The sequence below is a fragment of the Sphaerodactylus townsendi genome, linkage group LG06 (genome assembly GCF_021028975.2).
Source record: "Sphaerodactylus townsendi isolate TG3544 linkage group LG06, MPM_Stown_v2.3, whole genome shotgun sequence".
In the NCBI taxonomy this organism is placed as follows: Eukaryota; Metazoa; Chordata; class Lepidosauria; order Squamata; family Sphaerodactylidae; genus Sphaerodactylus; species Sphaerodactylus townsendi.
This window is the reverse complement of record NC_059430.1, coordinates 129,693,179-129,715,185: the sequence shown is the minus strand read 5'-3', so window position 1 is coordinate 129,715,185 and position 22,007 is coordinate 129,693,179. Positions and strand designations below refer to the sequence as shown.

Here is a 22,007-nt window from a genome sequence, read left to right as displayed (position 1 = left end):
CTTAATAAAATCAATCCAGGTCCCAGCCTGGTAGCCTCGCTTTCTCCAGCCTCATGAGTTCTGCAGCATTCTGCTTCTTTCCAGACTCCACCCCTTTCTGGGTCATCCCATTCTTACACAGGGGTTCCACGTGCGCTAGAAAAGATCTCTGGGGGCTCGTGGCCGCTCTCAGGAGAGGAAGGTGTTGGGGGACCTTTGAAGATTTATCTGGGTTTCCTCCCACTACTGGAAAAGGCTTGTGCATTTTGGGGGAGGGGGCTTCCGTTCTGGGCAGCCTACATTATTAAGGGTTTTCCCTACCCCTGAGTGTAAGGTTGTGGTTTGATTTCAGTCAGGCAGCCTGGCCTTGGAAGCATTCCTCGGACTGGGCTGAGTGCCCAGGACTGCCGTTATCGGTAACCTTGCTGTCTATCTGTGCTTTCTACATGTGTGGAATCTTACTTTCTGTTTGTGTGAGAACCTACATTGGAGGTTGGAGTTTTGGAATTGTTTTCCTTATGCGTTGGGCGGGGGACGGAGGAGCTCGTAAAAGCAGCTGCCCGTCGGGGGAAGGTCAGAGTCTGCATTTCCTGTATGGTGCATCATGGAAGTTTAAGAAATAAAGAACTGCTAAAGTTACTTTAAGTCTGGTCCTTGCTGATTCCTTACATTATGAAAGCACAAATAAAGAACTTTAGCAGTTCTTTATTTCTTAAACTTCCATGACGCACCATACAGGAAATGCAGACTCTGACCTTCCCCCGACGGGCAGCTGCTTTTACGAGCTCCTCCGTCCCCCGCCCAACGCATAAGGAAAACAATTCCAAAACTCCAACCTCCAATGTAGGTTCTCACACAAACAGAAAGTAAGATTCCACACATGTAGAAAGCACAGATAGACAGCAAGGTTACCGATAACGGCAGTCCTGGGCACTTAGCCCAGTCCGAGGAATGCTTCCAAGGCCAGGCTGCCTGACTGAAATCAAACCACAACCTTACACTGACCTGACAAGTCCTCTTAATCCTGAGCCAGTTGCGTTGTTGCTGAAAGAACCGTGCTGGGTGTCAGGATTATGCTGACTGTGTTTGATGTTTTCTGTGAGTGAAATGCAAATGTTATTGCTATTGCAATGTCCCTCTCTTACTTCCTCTCAACAACCTCCGGGCACCGGTCTACCTCTTCAAAGAGGTGTGAAAGGTTCCCAAGTCCTTTGATGTGTTGTAGTATTGTCGCAGTAACCATTTGGTGTGGCCTGCAACGGGGGGAGGGGGGCTAGTGAAATAAAGTAGCGAGATCTGAGCGTCCCGCTCAGATCCAACTTTAGTATGTTACTCTTCGTATCTAGAATAAACGCTGTAGAACCTTTTCACGGTCTCCGTTATTTCTATGCTCAAGAGCCTGACATTAAGTTGGATCTCCCAGTTTGACCCGCACTCGGATCCATGGCCGAAACGGATGGAGCTGCAAGCTGGCCCCTCACTGGTGAGCTGGTTGGAGTGGCTGAGCGAACCCCGGACGAGGACGCAGTGCCCCACGGCTCGAACGAAGTGGACGAGGTAGAGAGTTCCCTCGGTCCCAACAGAAGAAACCCCCGCGCTGGTGCAGCGCGAAGCACCAACCTTGCAGCGAGTACAGAGTTGCCGTACTCGGGGGTCCCCTCTCGGAAGCCGTGCTGGGGAACCAAGGAAGCGGGGAGACGTGAGTTCCCTTGGCTCACGCAGTCAATGGACTGGGACATGTACTTGGAGTGGGATCCGGCGGCACCGAGCGAGTGGTCGCGGACCCAGGTCCGAACTGGGACAGGGCCCCCTGAGAGAGATAGAGTTGCCTGGTGGCGAGAGCGAGCTGAAATGCGACTGGAGATACAATTCCTACGGCGCAACATAGAGCTCCTCTTGGCCCGCATAGAGGCGGCAGAGCGGGATCGTCAGGATCCGCCGCTGTTGCCGCCGCCGCCTTCTCCAGAGGGGGAGCGGCCGGTGCCCGCGCCCTCCAAAGACGAAGTGTCCGGGCAGCCGGGGCCATCGGGCCCTCCTGGGCCGCAGCCGCTACCGGCCCTGCAGCGGCAGCGGCGCTTGAAGGCCAGTTTTGATGGGACGATGGAGAAGCTGACCGACTTCCTCGGACCGGTCGAGGTGCAGATGAAAAGGCACATCAGTGACTACGTGGATGAGGGCGAGCAGGTACATGAGGTGGGGGCTCTCCTGGAGGGAGCGGCGGCCCGTTGTGATGCAGGACTTTACAAGAGCTGGGCACTTGAATTGCGTTCCTTTCCCCACTTCATGTTGGCCCGTACAGAGGCGGCGGAGTGGGATTCCGGGGGAACCTCGCTGCGCAGCTGCCGCCACTCACAGGAGGGGGACTGCCCATGCCCGCACCCCCCATCAACGTGCCGCCTGGGTTGCCGGGGCCTCTAGGGCCGCCTGGGCCAGGGCCGCCGCGGACCCGGCGGCGGCGGCGGTTGAAAATCCATCTCGCCGGGTTGACAGAGACGCTGCCCGACTTTCGCGTGCAGGTGGTGAGGGCCCTCCTGGGAGGGGCGGTGGCCGGCTGGGACTTGGCGCTTTGCAACGGCCGGGCACTCGAACTGTCCCCCGTCCCGCGCTTCATGTTAGCTCTGCAGCGGCGGCTCGAGGAACAGTTTTGGGAGGAGGAGGTCCATCCCCAGTCGCAGCAGATCTTGAGGAGGCCCCAACCCGTGAGCGAATACGTCGCTGAGTCCCACCAACTAGCCAGGGTGGCTCAGGGCTGGCCAGAGCCGGTGAAGGCCTCCTTCTTTCGCGAGGGGCTTCTCCCCGAGATGGCCCAGTGGTCCACGATGCCAGTGAAGCCGACATCCCTGGTGGGGTGGTTCACACAGGCGGGGATGGCAGAGATCCGTGGGCGCAGAGTGCAGCTGCTGGAACAGCAGAGCCGCCCTCAGGCTCGAGACCCCGCTGCCAGCTTCTCCAGCTTCTCCAGTGTCTGCCGCGAACGGCGTGGCGAAGGTCGGGGCAACCAAGAGCCTAGGGGGGAAGTCCTCGCCCCAGATGGGATCGGGCCTACGAGCAGCACTGTGCAAGGCGAGCTCGACTCCCGAGGAGGCGGGTGGCCCCGATCCCAGCGAAGAGTCGGCTGTAAACGACAGCGACCTGGCCTGATGCGCGCCCGATGCCAGGCCCCTTTGAAGGGTGCGAAATCGACGGTGAGTGAAACCAAAGGCCCTTTCCTTCTCCCAGGGACTGTGTTGAATCAGGCTTGTGGGATTAGTGTGCAGACGCAGGCCCTTGTAAACCAGTTGGGGCTGCGGCGGGTTCCCCTGCCCTGCCCCATTCTGTCTGAGCAGATGGATGCGGCCACCTTGGGGGGTGCACCGGCCACGCATCGAACAGTGTTGGTCCTGACCCAATGCTGGGGACACTGGGAGGAGCAGCAGTTCATCATCGCGAAGGTGGCCAACTATTCCCTGGTGCTGGGGGTGCCTTGGCCCTCCAACTCGTTTCGATTTGTTGACCCCCCTTGCGGCGACCATATGTCTGGGTCCCCGCAGATGCAGGCGGGGGTCTCCCACGAGCAGGCTGGAAGCGCACTGGTCGTCTCAGCCATCCCCCAGCCCTACCGAGAGCTCCAGAGGGTATTTGAAGAGACGGAGGGCGACAAGCCGAAAACGAACATGGTGGAGGGGGAAGGAAATCGCCAGCCCGAAGTGTTTCCGGCATGTGTGACTTCGCAGGAGCCAGCGGTTCAAATGGGCTCCATGGCAGTCATCGGGCAGCAGAGAGTCGGCGGGAAGGATGCCATTCCCCAGGGACAGAGACTCTGGGCTGGGGGAATGGGAGGTAAGCCGTGGAGTCGGGGACAACCCATTCGAGTGGGTGGCTCAATGCGGACAGCATCGGATCTACCCCCCATCGACATGGAACTACGGAAGGGAACCCTATACAAACATTGCGGGCAGATGTATGTTAAATTGCCTTGTGAAGTTGATGTAAAATTAATGGATTTGGTGGGATTACATGTAAGTTTTAAAAAGTGTAATGGGAAAATTCGTGTTTTGACCCATGAGAAAGGAAATAAGGATTTCATACTTGGTACTGGCTTACTCTTTAGAAATGCTCAAATGAATGGTTCCACTAACCCCCAGGAAAGTGGTTTTTGTGATGGGGTTGGGGAAGATGACTTATTGTGTGAACAGAGAGGGGAGAAAGGGTCAACTCCGGCCGCCAGCCCTCCAGAGGAGCAGCAGGGGGGGATGTGTGAAACAACTTTGCCAGAAGGGAGTCCTGAACAGAGCGTAGATGCTCTCAGTGAATTGCCTTTGCCCAATTGTAGTGAGCTAGTAGGGGAGGGCAATGTTACTGAAGGATGGAAGGATGCCATTCCCCAGGGACTTGACAGTGATTTGCAACAGGAGCCAGAAGTTAGCGAAAAGCCTAGCACAGCAGGATACCTGGAGATGCAAGCAGGCCCCTTGAAGGAGAGTGTGGACTTTCCACAAGGTGATGCAATTGTGACTACACAACCAGTCAAAGCAGTCTGTATTGACTTGGCGGATCCTGTCACGGCCAAAAGCAGCAGCATTCCACTTCAAGCTAAGGGGGATGGAGGTAAAGTGCACAGAGGTTTCTTTTGGCCGGACATGCACAAAGATTTGCTAGAATTTTGCGAAAATTGTGATGTTAGTGAGAAGGTGGATTTTCCACAAGGTGATACAACTGTAATTACTCAACTAGTTGCATCAGTATGTGTAAATGCGGAGGGAGAGAAATTCTCTGTGGATGCAGACTATCGGTATGCTGTGGGTTGGTCTGATGTACAGAAGCTGCAGCAGCATCAGTTCAATGTAATTTGCTCAGATTTCAAAGATGTGTTTTACTTTGACACGGAAAGCAAAGTGAAGCAAAGTGTGGGTAGGGACATGTTACGGATGTTGCATCTTGGAGCTACCAGGAAGAAAACTTCGAAATGGAGAGATGCTACTGTGGTTTCTCCAGAGAAGAAGGTGTCAGACTATGGTTGAAAGTGAGCATGAGTACTGTTGTTCAATACCCTTGAGTATTGCATTGCTTAATAGTCTGAAAGTATGTATTAGCCGGAAATTGTGTTTTGTATTAACATGATTTTCTTCATTCTGTATTGTGATGCTATCATAAGGAATATGTTATGCATGAAAGGAATTTTAGTTAGCTCAACTCTGTATTAGAGATGACGGAGGTGAATGTAAAACATGCAATCTTGTCTATATGGATGGGTGTAATGTGTAGTCCTTAGCCTGCAGATTCCCTCTCTGAAAAGGGGGCGTGTGATGGAAAATAGTTAGCTGAACTATGTATTAGCTAGCAACACATGACACCATGCCAACAGTATTATTTGGAAGTTGTGGAATGTGATCATGGAGCTTACAGACTTCATCTCACCAAGGGGCAATTCAACTGTGCTTACACAACCAGCCAACGCCATCGATGTGGCCAATCCGGTACCTGTTGAAAGCAGCAGCATCCCGTTTCACGCTAGGGGGCATGGGAAAAGGGCTCTTGGGGAGAGTAAGCTACTCTTGGGGGGTAGCTTGTTTCTTAAACTAGGTAGTGTTTTAGGTTGGTGCAGCCGTTTAGTTTTGATGAGGGGTAGTCTCAGTGATTGTTATTAATTTCATTGCATTGTTTCATGTATGGCTTGTGGAGTTCATGTATCGCTGTACTGTCTCAAAATATTGGGGGCGAATTGTTATGCGCTGTTATGCTGATGTTTTGACTATTACTCTGAAGTTATGTCTCTCTGCGTTTTATTGACTTATGATTAATGTTGTGGAGATCATGGATTTAGGGACTGTAAGTAGCAGGTCTCTGTATTAAGTAGAACTGACCATTGGGGGGTAATTTTTGTAATCTCCTCTTCGTCAAATGGGGGGGGGAAGGTCTTAAGGGGGGCGGAATGTCAGGATTATGCTGACTGTGTTTGATGTTTTCTGTGAGTGAAATGCAAATGTTATTGCTATTGCAATGTCCCTCTCTTACTTCCTCTCAACAACCTCCGGGCACCGGTCTACCTCTTCAAAGAGGTGTGAAAGGTTCCCAAGTCCTTTGATGTGTTGTAGTATTGTCGCAGTAACCATTTGGTGTGGCCTGCAACGGGGGGAGGGGGGCTAGTGAAATAAAGTAGCGAGATCTGAGCGTCCCGCTCAGATCCAACTTTAGTATGTTACTCTTCGTATCTAGAATAAACGCTGTAGAACCTTTTCACGGTCTCCGTTATTTCTATGCTCGAGAGCCTGACACTGGGTTGCAGAGGAGCTCACCTGGTCCAGCGCACCTTGCAAGGTTCCCAGCGGCTGGCCGGTCTTGGTTGGTCCATTCAGAGTTGATTGCCCGTCCGCTACCCTTCTCGGTATCGGGTCACTAGAAACCAGGAATGTGGGCTCCTCCTCTCCTAGCTGTGAGACTGGTTTGCTCAGAGCATTTCCTCTTCGCAGCGGCTGGGAAGGGGCTCGAGGAACGTCTTTCTCGGCTTTTGGGCTGAGTGCGCCTGAGAGGGCTGGGCTCCCCAACCACCCGCCGCTTTGACTCCTCTCCCTCTCCCCTCTCTTTCCGCAGGGCTTCACCCCGATGACTGTCCCCGATCTGCTCAGAGGAGCTGTCTTTGTAAGGCATTTCTCTGTCTGTTTCTCACACGCTTTCCATTGACGGTGATGGTGCCTGAGCTTGTTTTGTGTGTTCAGTTGTGCGTTCTGGCACCTGCATGACCCTTTCTGTGTCTGTGGAGCCACAGGCTCAACAGCCACGCCCTGCAGGTGTGCCTCTGTGTCGTGCCCCTTGACCATAGGCTCAATTGAAGGACTCAGTGGTAATATATTATATTCTTTATTGAAGCTCTGTAGCAGAATATGAGCACCGATCCCAATATGGTTGACTATTTGCAATGGAAGAAGAAGAGTTTGGATTTATGCCCCACCTTTCTTTCCTGTAAGGAAACTCCTTTTCTTTTCCTCTCCCAACAACAGACACCTTGTGAAGCAAGTGGGACTGAAAGAGTTCCCAAGAACTGTGAGCAGCCCAAAGTCACCCCGCAGGAATGTAGGAGTAGGGAAGCAAATCCGGTTCACCAGATCAGACTCCCAGTTCAATCCAGAACAGAGTTACTCCAATCTAAGCCCACTGACTTCAATTGTCACTCAGGTGGAGGAGTGGGGAAATCAAACCCAGTTCTGCGGATCAGAGGCCACCTGCTCTTATCCACCACACTACGCTGGAGCAGAATGAATACGTTTGTTGTTGAGGCCACGACACCATAATCAAAACAAATATAGGCTAAAATATATACAAACTAAACATACAATAAACTATCTATAATTTTGGAAAATCAGATATTGTTAAGATAATTAAACAGTATCCAATACCTTCCCATCAGCCATTACAAAGGGTCGCTACTTATCCATCCCTCTCCAGGATCGGGTTTGTCCACACTGTAAAAATCAAGTGGAGACTCTTGCTCACATTATTCTTGACTGTCCAAGATATGTGAGCATCAGGAATTTCTCTCCCAGGCTGGTCCTAGACAAATCTGAACGTGACTCTGACTGTTCTGTTGTGGAGCTTCTGTTAAACAACACAGATGTCGTGCTCTTGGAAAAAGTAGCAAAATTTCTTTTACAAGTGACAGAACTTTCTAAGTAATGTATACTGCTATATACAGTCTTCCTGTCTGCGCTTTGAATGTACTCTTGATTTGTATTTCAAAAATGTCTGGCAATGCTCTAGAACCTATTTTTAAATGCCAAATAAAGGTGGTGGTGGTGGTTGTTGTTGTTAATTAAACAGTTGATTAGATGGTGCATCAAAATTATGGCCATGAATGTTTTTCCTAATGTTAACTGATAGAAGACAAGAGCCTCACATAACTACAGTCCCCTAAAGACCCTGACTATCTGTGACATTCTCGATATTTGCACTTTGTGCGTGAACTAATGCAAGTGTCCTTCTACTCCCAGGAAGGCTGCGGCATGCTTCCCGACGCCAGTTCTTCTCAGGTGTACAGCATAGACCCTTCTCGCTTCGAAGACTTGAGTCTGGCGGGCACCTCTGAGGTGGGAATTGCAGGTAGGACGGAAGAGGCGGGGCTCTTGCCAGGGTTCCTGGGAAATCTGGAGGGAGGGGTCTCCACTCCTGTGTTCCTCAGTGCTCTCTTAAATCGTGTGCCGAGAGCGAAAGAGATGCCCTTTTATAAAGCCGTGGTGCAACCGCACTTGGAGTCCTGTGTCCAGTTCTGGTCACCACATCTCAAAAAGGATATCGAAGAGATAGAAAAAGTGCCGAGAAGGGCAACGAGGATGATGAGGGACTGGAGCACCTTCCCTATGAGGAGAGGCTGCAGCGTTTGGGACTCTCTAGTTTGGAGAGGAGACGTCTGAGGGGGGATATGATTGAAGTCTATAAAATTATGCATGGGGTAGAAAATGTTGACAGAGAGACATTTTTCTCTCTTTCTCACAATACTAGAACCAGGGGGCATCCATTGAACATGCTGGGGGGAAGAATTAGGACTAATAAAAGGAAACCCTTCTTCACGCAATGTGTGATTGGTGTTTGGAATCTGCTGCCGTAGGAGGTGGTGATGGCCACTAACCTGGATAGCTTTAAAAAGGGCTTGGACAGATTTATAAGCATAAGCATTTATTGTCATTGTGCACGCACAACAAAATTTACAGCAGCATTCCTCGATGCACACAATTTCGGACTCATACCCCATCCTCACTTTCCCTTCCTCCACCCATCCCTACACAGCCCCAAACACATCAACACGAATCCGCGGAGTTCAGCAACGCCACAGCTCTAGAGTAGAAGCTGTCTCTGAGCCTCTTTGTCCTAGTTTTGATAGACCTGTAGCGTCTGCCGGATGGTAACAGTTCAAAAAGAGAGTGTGCTGGATGAGACGAGTCCCTCAGAATATTTTGGGCTTTTTTTAGGCTTCGGGAATTATAGAGTTCTTCCAAGGAGGGGAGAGGGCAGCCGATAATCCTCTGTGCAGTAGTGATCACCCTTTGGAGCGCCTTCCTATCTGCCACTGTGCAACTGGAGAAGTCGATCTATGGCTACCAATCTTGATCCTCCTTGATCTGAGATTACAAATGCCTTAGCAGACCAGGTGCTCGGGAGCAGCAGCAGCAGAAGGCCATTGCTTTCACCTCCTGCACGGGAGCTCCCAAAGGCACCTGGTGGGCCACTGCGAGTAGCAGAGAGCTGGACTAGATAGACTCTGCTCTGATCCAGCAGGCTAGTTCTTATGTTCTTATGAGAGAGAGCAGCAGCTGGCTTCGCAAAAGAAGCTGTCGCCTTCAGCCCTCTATCCAGGGGCCGTGGCTCAGTGGTAGAGCATCTGCTTAGCACACAGAAGTTCCCAGGTTCCATCCCTGGAATCGCCCATTGAAAGAATCTGGTCATAGGTGATGTGAGGGACCTCTTGAGATCCTGGAGAGCTGCTGGCAGTTTAAGTAGACCAGAGGCGGAGCTACCAGGGGGAAGGGCATTGCACCAGGCGCGCTCCTTGGGGGGCAGAAAATCGCCTCCCCTCCCCCCCGTACCTTAGTTCAGCCTGAAAGTGCAGGCTGGAAAAAGTGGCCTATTCACTGGAGGCTGAAAACGGCCTGGTGGGAACTACACTTCCCAGGAGACCTTGCGAGCCCCAAGGTTTCCTGGGAAGTGTAGTTGCCACCAGGCCGTTTTCAGCCTCCAGTGAACGCAGAGTGCGCACCGGGTGCAGAATGACCCAGCTACGCCTCTGGAGTAGACAGTGCTGACCTTGACGGACCAAAGGTTTGATTCCTTATAAGGCCGCTTCGTGTGTTTAAGTCTGAACTCCATCAGTATTGCGGCTGATCCATTTCTGAACGACATAATAGTTCTTAACTGTGGCTGAGCGCTCTGGAGTCGGTTGTCAGCCAGGCTGTGGCTTGAGTGCACCTCTTTCTTTGATGCCTTCTTAAAACTCCTCTTGACGCTTGCAAATGTTGGCCTCTAGGAGAGCTTGTCATGGGGGCAGGGCTGCGCGGGAGCCCCAGAGGGGCTGTTTGCTGAGGCGTGTCGTTTTGCTCCTTCTGATGCGCTCTGAAGAAGAGAAGAAGAAGAGTTTGGATTTATATCCCCTCTTTCTCTCCTGCAGGAGACTCAAAGGGGCTTATAATCTCCTTGCCCTTTCCCCCTCACAACAAACACCCTGTGAGGTGGGTGGGGCTGAGAGAGCTCCGAGAAGCTGTGACTAGCCCAAGGTCACCCAGCTGGCGGGTGTGGGAGTGAACAGGCTAATCTGAATTCCCCAGATAAGCCTCCACAGCTCAGGCGGAGGAGCTGGGAATCAAACCCGGTTCCTCCAGATTAGATACACGAGCTCTTAACCTCCTACGCCACTGCTGCTCCTGTATTAATCTGCTCCTGTATTAATCTGCTCCTGTATTAATCTGTGCTGGAAGGGCTTCCTTCTTATCCCTGGCTGCCAGGTGCATAGACCAAGAGCTTGGATGAAAGGACAGACGGACAAGTGCTTGTGGCTCAGTAGAAAACTCTCTGCTTTGTATCCAGAGGGCCACAAGTTCAGTCCAGGGCATCCCCAGCTAAAAGAAGAAGAGTTTGGATTTATATCCCCCCCACCCTTTCTCTCCTGTAAGGAGACTCAAAGGGGCCGACAATCTCCTTGCCCTTCCCCCTCCCTCACAACAAACACCCTGTGAGGTGGGTGGGGCTGAGAGAGCTCTGAAGAATTGTGACTAGCCCAAAGTCACCAGTTGGCATGGAGAACACATGCAAATCTGGTTCCCCAGATAAGCCTCCACAGCTCAAGCGGCAGAGCAAAGAATCAAACCTGGTTCTCCAGATTAGCATGTACCTGCTCTTAACCACTACACCACGCTGTGTGTCCCCATTTGCCACATAAATCCTTGTTCCCCACTCTGTCCCCACCAGGCTACTTCATGGATCATGCCGTCAATCTAGAAGACATGCCAGTCAGGTAAGGATGCTTTGCCTCCTCTTGGAAGGACATTCAGAGCTGCTTTGCCAAGAGTCAACATTTTGGCCATAACTGAACTTTGGCCACTGGATATCTAGATGCTGGAGAAATCCAGCGCTGGGTTTGGTACACGATAATGATAATTAGTATTTAATGTATTGTCGAAGGCTTTCACGGCCGGAATCACTTGGGTGCTTTGTGGTTTCCGGGCTGTATGGCCTTATTTTAGCAGCATTCTCTCCTGACGTTTCGCCTGCATCTGTGGCTGGCATCTTCAGAAGATCCTCTGAAGATGGCAGCCACAGATGCAGGCGAAACGTCAGGAGAGAATGCTGCTAGAACACGGCCATACAGCCCGGAAACCACACAGCACCCAAATAATTAGTATTTGTTTTGCACTTCCCGAGTGTGTTCACGTGCGTCTTTTTCGGCCCAGTCGCGTGCTTGTTCTCTCCCCTTCTTTGTAAGAGTTGCTGCAGGGCTTTTTTGCAGCAATGCCGAGCCGGACCGGGAGAGGTCTGTGCTGAAAGGGAGAAATGGCTGACATTCCACACCTGGACACGTGGGATTCTGTGGTGTGAACAAATTATACAAAGTTCAATAGATTTGGATAAGTTCCAGTCCAATCCAAAAACCTTTATTAGGCATAAACCAGAAGTACCATACATTCCAAGTACAAAAACAGGATCATTGTTATATATCATGTAGAACACGGATTAAAAATGTAGCAACTGCTTCAGAAATTTCTACATGAGGGCTGTTCAATAGCTTAGACATTTTTAGTTTGTCTGAGAGAAACATAAATTCTAGAGGTAGTAAAGCTCCCAGATCGGTTCTAATATCATTATACCTCGGACAGTAAAGCAGGATATGAGGGATTGAGTCCATAGCGTTGGGACAGTACCGACAACAACGCTCACTTTGTGGGATGTTAAGGAAACTATATAAGATTCACAAACACGCGTGGCACAGGTGCTGGCCCAAGCAATTTATATTACCTGTTAGTTTCTTGTAAAGTATGCCAAATGGTTGGCTATTAGACTTATCAAACTGTTATATCTTCATAACACATATATACACTTTAAATCCAATTCATGCAACAATTTATTACAAGACAACCTTCTCTCAAGTCCATAATCATGTATTTGTTAAACCAACAATGTCCATAGTCTTGTAAATATTATTGCGTCAATGTCACCCGTTGTGACTGTAATACAAGTTCATGACAATTAATGAAAATCCTGAATGGGTGGCTTGAATTACTTATAAATACTGTCCCAATTCAAGGGCAGTCAAATTTCTCATTGTTTTCAGACGGGTGACATTCACAACGGGTGACATTGACGCAGTAATATTTACAATGCTATGGACATTGTTGGTTTAACAAATACATGATTATGGACTTGAGAGAAGCTTGTCTTGTAATAAATTGTTGCATGAATTGGATTTAAAGTGTATATATGTGTTATGAAGATATAATAGTTTGATAAGTCTAATAGCCAACAATTTGGAATACTTTACAAGAAACTAACAGGTAATACAAATTGCTTGGGCCAGCACCTATGTGCCATGCGTGTTTGTGAATCTTATATTGTTTTGGACGTAGCACATTAATTTCATAGAATGTTAAGGAAACGACCGTGAAGGTAGACAGAGGGGAATGAGTTGCACCTTGCTCTGGTCATAACCCGTCTGCACTTATAATTAACAAGCTGTTCTAAATATACAGCAGGGCTAGATTTCGGGGGTGTGATCCCAAAGTATAGAGGGGAACAGGAGCTTTGGGATTGTAACTCCAGCAGGTGAGGACACTTTCAACCAGCTGCCCTAATCCGGACTTGTATAGAATCATAGAGTTGGAAGAGACCCCCAAGGGCCATCCAGTCCAACCCCCTGCCGTGCAGGAACACACAATCAAAGCACTCCCGACATATGTTCATCCAGCCTCTGTTTAAAAACCTCCAAAGAAGGAGGCTCCACCACTCTCCGAGGCAGCGAATAACTTTTATAAAACCGAGTACATAAAAATAAATAAAACCCAAAATCTAAAATCACAATTTGGGACTGCTTTGATCAAGTGCTGTCCTAAATAAAACCATCCGCAACTTCCTCCTAAAGACTGGAGACGAGAGGGAATCCACACCTGCCTACGGAGCCTGATATGGAATCGTAGGACACACACACACCCCACCCGCCAAAAGGCCTTCTCTTGTGTACTGTCAAACGAGGTTCTTCGTCTGACGTGACAGTCAGGAGGGCTTCTGCCCGCGATCTTAATTCCCAGGCAGGAATGTCTGGGAGAAGACTGTACTAGGGCAGGGGTCTGCAACCTGCGGCTCTCCAGATGTTCATGGACTACAAATCCCATCAGCCCCTGCCAGCATGGCCAATGGAGCAGCAGTGGCGTAGGAGGTTAAGAGCTTGTGTATCTAATCTGGAGGAACCGGGTTTGATTCCCCGCTCTGCCGCCTGAGCTGTGGAGGCTTATCTGGGGAATTCAGATTAGCCTGTGCACTCCCGCACACGCCAGCTGGGTGACTTTGGGGTAGTCACAGTTCTTCAGAGCTCTCTCAGCCCACCCACCTCACAGGGTGTTTGTTGTGAGGGGGGAAGGGCAAGGAGATTGTCAGCCCCTTTGAGCCTCCTACAGGAGAGAAAGGGGGGATATAAATCCAAACTCTTCTTCTTCAATTGGCCATGCTGGCAGGGGCTGATGGGAATTGTAGTCCATGAACATCTGGAGAACCACAGGTTGCAGAACCCTGTACTAGGGGAAAAGACCTCCCGGGATAGCAACCCAGTAGGCCAGGATTCCAGCCGTGCCTTGTTTTTTTCCCTTCCAAGTGACAGCTCCATCCTGTGCTCCCGTTCACGTACCCCATCAGGATCACTTCCAGCTCAGCCATGAGCTTAGCTTGCTGCTGTCCTCTCTCTTCTTCCCCCAGCCGCCGTTCCTTTCCTTGACTTGTTCTTCTGTTTGTCCTTGGCCAGGACGGTGTGTTCCAGCACCTGCTACAGAACTGAAACGGACAACGGGAAGGATCCGTGGGGACTGTACAGAGTGCACCAGTTTGCCAAGGTACTGCTTGTACAAACCAAGATGCGGTCCGAAACTCAGAAAAGGGGGGAAGGTGGGGTTTGCATCACTGTGGCAGCACCCTGGGGTGTCGTGCAGAGACTAAGAAGGAATTGGAGATCTTGCCGTTGTCAGTGTCAGGCTCTCGAACGTGGAAAGAGACCATAGGAAAGTCCTAAAGCAGTTTATTTCTAACGCGTAGAGTAACAATAGAAATCTGAATCTAAGCTCTCCAGCTTAGATCCAGAGATTATATCCTTCAACCCCCCCCCCCCCCCCCACATCAAATGTATCTTATTGACATAAGTTCTTAAACTATTGGTACAATTGCATCACAATTCTTAAATATAAAGAGGTATAGTTCATAAGAAGCAAAATTCCTTATTCAGTGCTATGTATCATGTATTGTGATGCAATTGTACCAATAGTTTAAGAACTTATGTCAATAAGATACATTTGAGTTTTTGAGACGATAGTAGATTATTTATTTGACCATAATTGTTTATGGTTTCACTACCAGCCAGCCGGTGTGCTGCGCAATTTCCTGGGTTAATTAGTTTTACGCCGCACACCTGTTTGTGTTCATTTTGTAGTTAGACCCACACCAAATGTGCCTTACAAATTCTACAACATTTGCACTACAGAGCTTCAAAGAACTGGGAACCGTTCGCACCTTCTTGCAGGAGAGCTGGCGCCAGGGAATTGCCAGGAAGGGAAGAGGGAAACAGAAAAGCAGTTACAGGAAAACATTTGCAATTCTTACACAGCAAGACATCCGGGCACTGGCAGGCTTGGTCCTGACAGTCAGGGAGGGCTGTGTGTGTTCCGCCATTCCCCACGAGCGCAATGGAAGCATGCAATTGTTTAACTCAGTGTTTTCCAACCTTTTCAACGTCACGTTACCCTTGACCTCACTCTTCATATCACGGTACCCCTGCCATCCTCCCCCCACCTTCCTCTCCCAGTTCACCTGCTTGCCACCCCCCCACCTTCCCCTCCCAGGGTGAAGGGAAGCACAGGTAGGGGGAGTGGCTGACCTTGCGGTAGGCCCTGTCCCCTGGGCCAGCTCCATGTCCTTGCTGGCACCGGTGGGAAGACACCACAAAAGTGAGGGGGGCCGGTAGCATTGCCGCGGTACCCCTGGGACATGCTCACGGCACCCCAGGGTACCACGGAACCCTGGTTGGGAGTCGCTGGTTTAACTGGCCCCTGTCTCCTCCACTCTCCCTTTCTCAGCTCTCCCATAAGAACATAAGAACATAAGAACAAGCCAGCTGGATCACACCAGAGTCCATCTAGTCCAGCTCTCTGCTACTCGCAGTGGCCCACCAGGTGCCTTTGGGAGCTCACCTGCAGGGTGTGAAAGCAATGGCCTTCTGCTCCCGAGCACCTGGTCTGTTAAGGCATTTGCAATCTCAGATCAAGGAGGATCAAGATTGGTAGCCAGAGATCGACTTCTCCTCCATAAATCTGTCCAAGCTATCCAGGTTAGTGGCCATCACCACCTCCTGTGGCAGCATATTCCAAATACCAATCACACGTTGTGTGAAGAAGTGTTTCCTTTTATTAGTCCTAATTCTTTCCCCCAGCATTTTCAATGGATGCCCCCTGGTTCTAGTATTGTGAGAAAGAGAGAAAAATTTCTCTCTGTCAACATTTTCTACCCCATGCATAATTTTGTAGACGTCAATCATATCCCCCCCTCAGATGTCTCCTCTCCAAACTAAAGAGTCCCAAACGCTGCAGCCTCTCATCATAAAGAAGGTGCTCCAGTCCCCTCAATCATCCTCGTTGCCCTTCTCTGCACTTTTTCTATCTCTTCGATATTCTTTTTGAGATGTGGCGACCAGAACTGAACACAGTGCTCCAAGTGCGGTCGCACCACGGCTTTATATAAGGGCATGACACTGCTTTATATAAGGGCATGACAATCTTTGCAATCTTTGCTCCATCCCTGAAGACTGGAAGATGGCCAATGTCACACCAATCTTTAAGAAAGGATCTAGGGGGGACCCGGGAAATTACAGGCCAGTCAGTTTGACATCTGTTCCTGGTAAATTAGTAGAATCTATCATTAAAGATAAAATTATTAAACATGTCGAAAAGCAAGACCTGCTGAGAAAGAGTCAGCATGGCTTTTGCAGAGGCAAATCCTGTCTTACAAACTTACTAGAGTTCTTTGAGGGTGTAAACAGGCATGTGGACAGGGGTGAACCAGTGGACATTGTCTACTTGGATTTCCAAAAGGCTTTTGACAAAGTTCCTCACCAGAGACTGTTGAGAAAACTCAGCAATGAAGGAATAAGAGGGGAAGTCCACCTATGGATTAAAAACTGGTTGAGAAACAGAAAACAAAGAGTGGGTGTAAATGGGAAGTTCTCACAATGGAATGATGTCAGGAGTGGTGTCCCCCAAGGATCCGTTTTGGGACCAGTGCTCTTTAACCTATTCATAAATGACCTGGAAGTAGGGGTGGGTAGCGTGGTGGCCAAGTTTGCAGATGATACCAAATTATGTAGGGTGGTGAGAACCACAAAGGATTGCGAAGAGCTCCAAGCGGACCTTGATAAATTAGGTGAGTGGGCTCAGAATGGCAAATGCAGTTCAATGTAGCAAAATGTAAAGTGATGCACATAGGGGCAAAAAATCCAAACTTCACATCCAGGAAAGGGATTTAGTTGATAGTTCCATGGGAATGTCAACTCAATGCATGGCAGCTGTAAAAAAGGCAAACTCTATGCTGGGGATCATTAGAAAAGGAATTGATAATAAAACTGCAAAGATTGTCATGCCCTTATATAAAGCAGTGGTGCGACCGCACTTGGAGTACTGTGTCCAGTTCTGGTCGCCGCATCTCAAAAAGGATATTGAGGAGATAGAAAAAGTGCAGAGAAGGGCAACAAGGATGATTGAGGGACTGGAGCACCTTCCCTATGAGGAGAGGCTGCAGCGTTTGGGACTCTTTAGTTTGGAGAGGAGGCGGCTGAGGGGGTGTGAAGAGTTCAGGAACATTCTGAAAGTGTCAGTTGGAGGATGTGGCTCAGAACACAGGAAGGGCAGTTAGTGAGTGAGGGTTTAACTGAAGCTGAAGCCCAGTTCGTTTGGTCCTGAAGTTTTCTTTTGTTAATTCGTTAGAGCAACTTGTAAGCTTGCCTGTTATATGTAATAAACTACAAAAAAGAAGAAGTTTCTATGAGTGTATTGACTCAATAAGCAATTCAAGTAGAAGGGGACTGTGGAGTCTTCCTTGACATGGTGGCAAGCGGAGGGATTTTGAAATACACTCAGTGAGCATTTTGTTGGCAAGCAAAGAGTGTAAATTTGCTCTAGTACAAACCACAGATTTCAGTTGAATGTGCAGATGGACGAACCAGTAGTGAAACCTCGATCTAAAAAGGTGAATGAAGTGCAGGTCACACTGGAAGAGCCCAGAATATGCACACCATTTTTCTCAGCTGAGCCAGAATCAAGCAGCAGAGTGGTAGCTCAAGAGTTGGGAGCCACGGGACAGCTGTTGAATGGCAAGGAGTTGAGAGACATGGATGAGAATGACCAAGAAAGGTCTGTAGTACACCCCAGAGGACTACCCAGAGTTAATGCAACCAGACGGGATAGTATAGATACAGACGATTCCTCAGTACCAACCAGCACTGAGGGATGGATGAGGATGCTGCAAACGTTTATGCACGCACAAGAAACCTCCATGAACTTGCTGATGCAGGATAGACAGAGGGAGTCGGCTGCAGCTTGGCAGAAGAGACAGTTCCCCAGGTATCAGCAGGGTGAGTCAGTGGAAAGTTTTTTTAGCTTTGTTTGAAGCTGCCTTGAGAGAAAATGAAGTTCCCAGAAGAGAGCAAGTGAGGGCGTTATGGCCTTGCGTTGCTGGAGATTTAGCTCAGTTATTAGGTGAACTTACACTTGGGGAAGAAGCCACCTATGAGAATTTTAAAAGGCAGGCCTTAGCCAGATTTGGAAAATCCGAGATCCAGTTGAGAGAAGAACTGAGGGGAGCTTTCCCTAAGAGGAAGGAGAGCTATGTTGCTTTTATGGCTCGATTGAAACTTATAGTTCAGCAATGGTATAGAGCTGCAAAGGTTCAGTCCATAGAAGACTTTTGCAACTTGATAGCAAGAGAGCAATTTTTTCACACACTCCCCGAAGAAATCTCAGCTTTCGCAGACCAGATGGCCGCCATAAAAAGCAAGGAAAGAAAACCAGCACGTTTTGTATCAGAGAAGAGAGAATTGTTTAAAACCAACCCGAGAAATATTGAGTTTACGGGTAAAGATGGAGAAAAAACTTTGCTTCAGAGAAAGGACTTATTTCCAAGGCCCAGAAAACCGGCTGAGATCTATACACCAAGGAATATCATATGCTTTTTGTGTGGAGAAAGGGGTCACTTCAAATCACAATGTGCAAGAAATAAGAGAGAAACAAGAGTGCAACATGTTGGAAATAATCGGGTTTTGGTGCAAAATGAAGATTGGGAGGAGATTAATGATTCACCAGGTAGTTCTGCTTGTTCCAGTGAAGGAGAAGAGCCGGTCACCGTGGTGATGAAGAACTCTGCTAAGTCCTGGAGAAACTCTGCGCTGACAACTAAGAGATATGCTGGTGATGAGGAACTTGTTAAATCCACTGAACAAGAACCAAGAGTGAGAATGGGAGAGTTACAGCTGGTTGATGTAAATAGTGTGATATCTGAGGAACAGAGACAGTGGGTTGGAGATCTCAGGGCTATGAAAGTGTTACTTGGGGGGAAGTTGTGGGTGGAAGGTTCTGTTGACACAGGGCAGATATAAGTTCTATCAACAGAAAGTTGTTAAAGCAAATAAGTCATCAGTTGGTGGGAAGGATGCAGGTTACCCCATATGAAGGACCCCCTATGTACTTAGATTTAGTACTGATTCATATCCAGACTCCCAGAATTGAAAAGGACATATATGCCATTGTACATGATGTTTCTGATATGCCGGTAATTGGAGCAGATGTGTTGTACCAATCTAGACAAAATGAACGCAGTAGTTACTAGGTCAAAGGCTAAAACAAGCACTGAGAAAAAATAGAAACAAAAGGATCAAGTGGAGGAATTAGAAGATGTACATGAAAAGTTTCCAACTAGGATTCCTAAAGCTGGAAAAAAACTTAAGTCAAATATAGGTGAGCAAAAAAGAAAAAGTGGGGTGGAAGTGGAGTTGACAGCAAAAGCTGAGTTAACTAAGTCACAATTGGAGGGAAAGAAAGATGAGTCATTAAGCACTCTAGTCCAGCTATGGAAGTTGAAACTTTTCATTTTGAGGATAAAGAAAATGTATGTCATGAAATGTCTGAGCAGTTTAAAACTGAACAAAGATCATGTCCCACTTTGAAAGAGTTATGTGAAAAGGCAGAGGTTGCTTCTGGAGAAGTATCTAAAGAAAATCCTGAGAAATTTATATGGCAATCTGGCTTATTGTATCGCCAACGGTGGAGTCAGGGCTTTTCTGAGAAGGGAGAAGTAACCTTACAGTTAGTAATTCCAAGAAAGTTCAGGGAAGAAATTTTAGAACTGACTCATAGTGTCCCATTGGCTGGACACCTAGGAATAAGAAGGACTATGGAAAGAACTCAAAGGCAGTTTTGGCCAGGGTTGACTAAAGCAGTTAAGGATTTGCAAGACATGTGATGTATGTCAACGGGTTGGGCACGCTACTGATAGAACTAGGTGTGAGCTAACCACCCAGTAATTGATGAACCCTTTGCAAGGGTCAGTTTGGACATTTTAGGTCCTTTACCTAAAAGTAGTTCGGGAAAACAGTATATTGTAGTTATAGTTGACCATGCAACTAGATTTCCTTGTGCCTTTTGTGTGAGAAACATTACATCTGTGTCAGTAGCTAAGGCCTTAATGGAATTTGTGTCCACATATGGTGTGATGAAAGTACTAATGACTGATCAAGCCCCTAATTTGATGTCACAGGTGATGAAAATTTTCTGTGAGTTGGTTGAGGTTCAGCATGCCCCTGTAGTGGCGTATAACCCTCAGTCAAATGGTTTAGTGGAGAGGGCCATTCAGAACTACGGACAATTGTTGAAGTCTTATGTACTAAAGCATTCAAATTCATGGGATCAAGCGGTACCATATTTGAAGCTTGACCTCCGTGCTTCAGTAAAAGAAACCCTAGGATTTACTTCAAATCACTTATTGTTTGGTAGAGTTATCAGAGGTCCTTTGGGCTTAGCTAGAAATTGGGGCTTTTACTGACAACTCTTGTCCCAAGGATGTAAATGCATATTTCTGTGAGCTGCAAAGAACTCTGCAGGAAGTAAGGACAGCTGCAGCAGAGAATTTGAAGCAGGCTCAGCAAAAGCAAAAGACCTACTTTGATGTTAAGGCTAGACCACACAGCTTTGCAGTGGGTAATAAAGTTTTATTACTGTCAGTGGATAAGCCTGTTAAGTTGGATGTATTTGGAAGGGACCTTATGTGATAATACAGGTTTTACCCAATGACAATTATGTAATTCAAGAAGATGATGGGCAGAGAACTGTGCATGCTAATAGGTTGAAACCGTGACAGAGAGATCTGTAATGACTTTTTTTCCAGTACAAGTTGACACTAACGCAGATGAGTTTGTGGAATGGAATTTTGAGGAGTGTTCTGATGTGAGTAAAGTTCGAATTCAGATGGTTTATCAGAAGGGCAATGTAAGCAAGTTAGACATTTGTTAAAGGACTTTGAATTGTTGTTTACTGAACAGCCCGGTTTGACTCACCTGATTTCCCACCACATTGACACTGGAAGTGTCGCACCTATTAAAACCACACCATACCCTATTAACAATCGTATGAAAGAAGTTGTGGAGAAGGAGGTTAAACAAATGTTGAAGTGGGATATTATTGAGCCTAGTAACAGTGCATGGGGAGCACCCATAGTACTAGTGAAGAAAAAGCAAGTGTCTGAGGGTGACCCTCCTGAATTCAGACTGTGTGTAGACTTTAGAAAGGTTAATCTAATGACAACTCTTGATCCTTATCCCACACCCCGTTTGGAGGAATTGGTGGAAAGATTAGCTAGTGCTAAGTTTATAAGCACCTTGGACTGTTCAAAGGGCACTTGGCAAATTCCCCTAACTAAAGCAGCCTCTTAGAAAACAGCCTTTGTATGCGGGCTTGGGCATTTTCAATTTAAGAGAATGCCTTTTGGGTTCAACGGGGTCCAAAACCTTCCAGAGGTTGATTGATAAGGTTCTTACTGGGTTAGATTATGCCTTTGGTTATCAGGATGATATAGCCATCATGTCTACCGATTCCTGGGAGACCCATTTGAAACATATACGAATGGTTTTGCAGAAGGTTCAGGAAGCTGGGTTAACTTTGAGACCTGATAAGTGTCAATTTGGATGGAAGGAGGTGATATACCTTGGTCACTGTGTCGGCAACGGTCAAATTAAGCCTCTTGAAGCTAAGGTTGCCAGTATTAAGAATTGGCCTATTCCAACCACAAAAAAGGATATTCAGTCCTTTTTAGGATTAGTTGGGTTTTATAGAAAGTTCATACCTCAACTAAGTGAACTAGCTACACCATTATCAGACTTATGTAAAAGCGAGCTCCATTTAAAGTTGTTTGGAGCGATAGATGTCAAACTGCTTTGACGGGGTAAAACGGGTTGTTCTAAATGCTCCAGTATTAGTTGCTCCTGATTTTAACAAACCATTTGAAGTGTATACTGATGCTTCGGACGAGGTTTAGGTGCTACATTAGTTCAGAAAGGCGAAGACCAATTGATGCACCCAATAGTTTTCCTTAGTAGAAAGCTGTTACCTCGAGAATGCGCATACCAACCATCGAGAAGGAATGCCTCAGCCATTTTATGGGCAATAAAAAAATAACATACGATCCAGAAAGGGTGTAAGTTTATTGTAAGATCTATCCATAATCCTTTGGCCTTTTGAGCAAGATGAGAAAACAGCAATGCTCGTATTTTGAGATGGTCC

General features: G+C 47.9%; 1 protein-coding gene across 1 annotated transcript in view; it reads left to right on the top strand.

The window, feature by feature from the left end:
* Positions 1-22,007, top strand: part of SARS2 (seryl-tRNA synthetase 2, mitochondrial) — a 60,408-nt gene that overhangs the window by 25,487 nt on the left and 12,914 nt on the right. Inside the window, exons 9-12 of the mRNA XM_048501739.1 lie at positions 6,550-6,597; positions 7,944-8,052; positions 10,909-10,954; positions 13,946-14,033. Coding sequence (XP_048357696.1) covers positions 6,550-6,597; positions 7,944-8,052; positions 10,909-10,954; positions 13,946-14,033 — 291 coding nt within the window. The remainder of the gene's footprint in view (positions 1-6,549; positions 6,598-7,943; positions 8,053-10,908; positions 10,955-13,945; positions 14,034-22,007) is intronic.